Source organism: Mycena indigotica (genome assembly GCF_014461135.1).
Source record: "Mycena indigotica strain 171206Taipei chromosome Unknown Mind.scaff0003, whole genome shotgun sequence".
Lineage (NCBI taxonomy): Eukaryota > Fungi > Basidiomycota > Agaricomycetes > Agaricales > Mycenaceae > Mycena > Mycena indigotica.
Genome location: NW_023503002.1, coordinates 4,610,319 through 4,614,633, shown reverse-complemented (window position 1 = coordinate 4,614,633; position 4,315 = coordinate 4,610,319). Strand labels below are relative to the sequence as shown.

General features: G+C 52.8%; 1 protein-coding gene across 1 annotated transcript; it reads left to right on the top strand.

Annotated features, from left to right (window-relative positions):
* Positions 1–454: 454 nt before the first annotated feature.
* MIND_00393400 (CxC2 domain-containing protein) lies at positions 455–4,020 on the top strand (the record flags this gene model as incomplete). The annotated part of the gene is made up of 14 exons (XM_037360763.1): positions 455–613; positions 665–895; positions 946–1,127; positions 1,175–1,243; positions 1,308–1,398; positions 1,450–1,643; positions 1,701–1,863; positions 1,913–2,061; positions 2,109–2,509; positions 2,555–2,734; positions 2,786–2,930; positions 2,979–3,462; positions 3,542–3,686; positions 3,737–4,020. The coding sequence occupies 14 exons, from the start codon at positions 455–457 to the stop codon at positions 4,018–4,020; spliced, it is 2,877 nt and encodes a 958-aa protein (XP_037223648.1).
* Positions 4,021–4,315: the final 295 nt, after the last annotated feature.

Genomic DNA, 4,315 nt, shown 5'->3' with positions numbered 1-4,315 from the left:
TAGGTCCTTTTCTTCGTCGATCAAGCAATCCTGACTCTGATTTTTTTCCCCAGCGAAACCAGCCTGACGACCGCGATACAGTTCTGCCCGAGCCAATGTTCAAGGCTAAGCTTTGAAGCTGCAGATGTCGTAGTAGCGATGCTTGTAGTCACTAAAAATGAATGATTCAAATTCGCATTTGTGTCTGATCATCTCATCAGTATCTGCACGTGTCACTGTGCGTGCCATCAATTTGTCAACGCGTCTCACCAAGTACTGCCAAGGCTCTTCTGACCCGTTGTCCTGGTCTGTGTATTTGCCTTTGCCCTCCATCCACTCAATGTCTAAGCAGCGCAGGAGACAACCCAAGTTCCATGTTGGCGGTCTTCCTCCGAGCCAAGTACAAGGAGACACCACGATAGCCTTCTCAAGTGGCCGCAGAGTCGCATCCCGTCTGCTCAATGTCGTCCCCACGATGGCAACCCGTGCGCAGTTGACGGAGGATCTGGCCGAATGGATGCCTTTCACGGAGCTGGCCGACGACGAGCTGGCGGCAATAGCTCAGACGATATCTTCAGAACCACAGCCATTAGACGATGACCACACCTCCGGCAAACGGAAACGAATTGCTTCTGTATGCTCCTCTTGGGCCATATATATGCTTCTAACTGACTTGCTTCCACAGGAAGACCCGATGGCTCTTTGGCGCCGGATGAGCGGTGCCTATCTGGACGAGTTGCTACGAGGGGAATCTTTAGGGAGACACCACGGCCGACCCTCGTGTGCGGCCTGTGGCGAGATTCTCACCGAGAATGCCGAATCCCGCGCCTTTCGCTGCGTCGACTGTGGCCCCTTTCTGCAGTGTGAAGAATGTCTTCGCAATCGTCACGAGCAACTACCTTTACATTCTGTCCAGGTGCGTGAACGGTTAAATTACTGTTACTCTGGCCTAATACTTTCTTCGAGAAGGTCTGGACCGGATTCTGGCGCCAATGTACCCTTTTCAGTCCGTCCGTCTCACAAACAAGCATTGGTCTCGGCATGGTGTACCAACTGGGACACCACGGATTTCCATGCCCACATCCCGACCCGCGACTGCGAAGGATGGTTGTTCTCGATGCTGGAGGCGTTTTCAAAGTCGATATCAGGTACGCAACCAGTTTCTCGGTCTGCAAATCGAGCTGACAATCCCGAGATTTTGCGCGTGCAGTCACAGTCTGCGTCATAAGCATATGCACCTCTCTCAGTTACTCGACAACGCTTGGTATCCCCGCGACGACCATAGAACCCGCCACATGTGCCACATTCCGAGTTCTGGATCTATTTAGGACTCTCAAGGTCGTGGGGAACATGAACGCCCACGACTTCGTGGGTTCTTTGGAGCGATTGAGCAATGCGACATTCACGGAGCAACTCCCCGTATGTGCCGAATCTGTCTTCAGTTTTTAAGATAATTGACGCGCTGGTTAGGATCGCTACAAGGCCTTTGGGCGTATGAGTCGACAATATGATTTCCTTATGCGGGCTAAACGAGCCGGGCGTGGCCATGCGATGGATGGACTCGCAACTACGCCTGCGGGTGGTCTGGCCGTCCGTTGTTGGGCATGCCCAGATCCTGAGCGTAACTTGCCTGATGGATGGGAGAATGCCGACCCATCGAAATCGTAAGTTATTCAACCTACCGACCTCTGCGATGACGGAACTGACAAGGCTTAATACAGATACATTTACTCCTTAATGCTGGCGCTGGATGCCAATTTCAGACTGAAGAACCGCCTTCGCGCAAACGAGCGGCAAGACCCTGCCTTAGGAAATGGTCTTGGTTATTTTGTGGAGACCAACGAGTACAAGGAGCACCTGCGCCACTACGTTGCGGAAGAAGATGTGAGTTTTGTTGTTTCAAAGAGAATCATTTCTAACCCATTTGCGCCAGGTCAGCACCTGCATCGCCTTCGCCGCCTTGATGCAAAAGGAGACAAGACTGACCACTGGTCTCAGAGTATCGGGTGTAGGCGGATGTGTATGTGCCCGCCATGGCATCGTTCGGCCGTTAGGATTGGGGGACTTGCAAAAGGGGGAGCGGTAAGTGGTGACGAAGTCCTTTCATCGTCACTTATCCAAAATTGCAGCTATGCCAACATGGACTGGGTATTCCTCAACGCAGTCGGGGGGTTGGGGGTGCGACGACTGGTCATCTCCTACGACATTGCATGTCAATGGAAGCAACGCATACGGGAGCGAGCAACCAAACTCAGCAAGAACTCGGTCATTGTCACCAAATTGGACGATTATGCGCTACAATTCGCTCTTCCCGTCTGGCACGCGGTCGCGCACGAGTCAAGTTGTCAAGCCGCCAATTCCTTGACCCATGCAGTCGGTGTCGGGAGAACGGATGGAGAGGGCATTGAACGCACATGGGCAATCCTTAATCCTATTGGATTCTCTACAAAGGAGATGGGGGAAGGCAATCGACACGACACAATCGAAGATAAGATTGATCATGTCAATTTCGAAAAGAACGTGAAGCAAGGTTAGATCCAATATTGTCGCTGGTCGCAACTAACTCAAATGACAGGAAACACACTTGCGAGGAAGATGCTTATTGCTTTGGCGGAGCGGGAGACGCAAATCAACGAGTTCGCGGAAGTTGACGACAGCTTGGAATCATCCTTGCGCGAGCAGTGGCAACGTCAAGTAAATGCCTGGAATGCGGACAATACGAGCCCGAACCCCTACGTTTCGACGGCTAAGCATGGTAGGTTGTCAGCGACAAAAGAGTATGTGCGCTTATATGTCGTTTGCAAAGCTGGGCCTTCCGAGGCTCAAATTCTGGCAGAGTTGAAGAAGGCGGAATTGGAACAATTGCGTAGCGGCCGCGGGAATGAATTGGCAGCAGGCAGAACAACGGCGGCGGCATTCATCAAGGGTGCATTGCAATTGGAGGACCAGCAGTATGTCATTTATTATTTGAATTCGTCAGTGCTGTTGACACTCGCTAGACGTCGCATTCGCTTCGAATCCAGTGGACAAACGACGCTGACAGCCGAGCGTTCCAGCCAGCTCGATGAATTGCGTGTATCTGTGCTGAAGAAACTGCATACACTGCAAATGCACCAGATGGTCTTCATGCCAGGTGTTGAGGAGCTGCGAGCTGCAGAGGAAGAGCGCCGTGATGTGGATGCTGCTCCCGCCCCAGCGGAGGTTGCGAAACTGTGGCTCCCGAGCGACCTATCAATGGAGCAACGTGAGGCTGTTTGCCGGCCAACGTTGGTGGAAACGGAGGCCCAGTTGCGTCTTGGACAATGCAGCGACACCCTAGCCAAGATTCGAGGTCATCTCCATGCGAAAACCCACCTAATCGACACTCGTAATGCCAACGCCGTTGGGCAAAACTCGAGCACCAGGTTCGGCACCTTAATCGGGCGAGTGGGGGATCAAGCGCGGCGTCAAGCAACGAAATATCGAGAAGCCAGAGCGGCTCTGGTGCGTTTGAAGGGGCCAGAATTTGCACCCCAGTTCCGAGAGCTGCATGACGATGATTTACGGGTGCATATCGAATCAGAGAGCGTCGCAGGCCCGAGCGGCATTGGGCAAGCTGGGCTCGTCAAAACGTGCGCGCAATGAACCCTCGTTGACGAAGAAGGTGGTGCCTGTCTCATGGATATGGTTCGCAGGGGGGGAGGCGAATAAAGAAGAGCTTCACGATTGTGGGTGGTTTCAAGCGCTCATTTCATTTTGGCTAATATACATTGGATAGCGGTGCGTGTTCAATGGACCAAATCACTCGCTCGACGTGACCGCTGGATTGAAGAGGTACATCTATTGCGGGAGGAGATGCGGCGAGTTATCAAGAGTATCGAGGTTTTGCGGGGGGAATGGAAGGAACGCGAGGATGCAAGGACCGAGGTGGACGAGGAATTGGCGGCAGGATTGATGGCGTACGCCAAGCGTCAGAGCTTCGTCTACGGGGAGGTCGAGAAGGCCTTTCGGGGCATCTGGAGTGCCTCCACTGTGGCGGCAATCCGGCGCAGCTGCAGATAATAGCGCTGAGCCAATGACGTCCAGCAGCTGACACGGCTGAGCTGACACACGGACCGCTGTAGCGTTACTGCTGTATTAGGACATAAATATTGATCTATCATCACTCATGAACAAGGGACTGATCTGTAAATCTAGCCGAGCTCGGCTGTGGTTAGGTTTTTTTCAGAGAGGGTTTGAAGTAGGGGGAATTTGACAAATGCACTAGCTCAGCTCAGCCTGGCAGGAGCTAGCGGATTTGACACCGGGTTGCCTGGCAGTTGCTAAGACAGTTGTCAAATGCTGGCAACTACAGGTG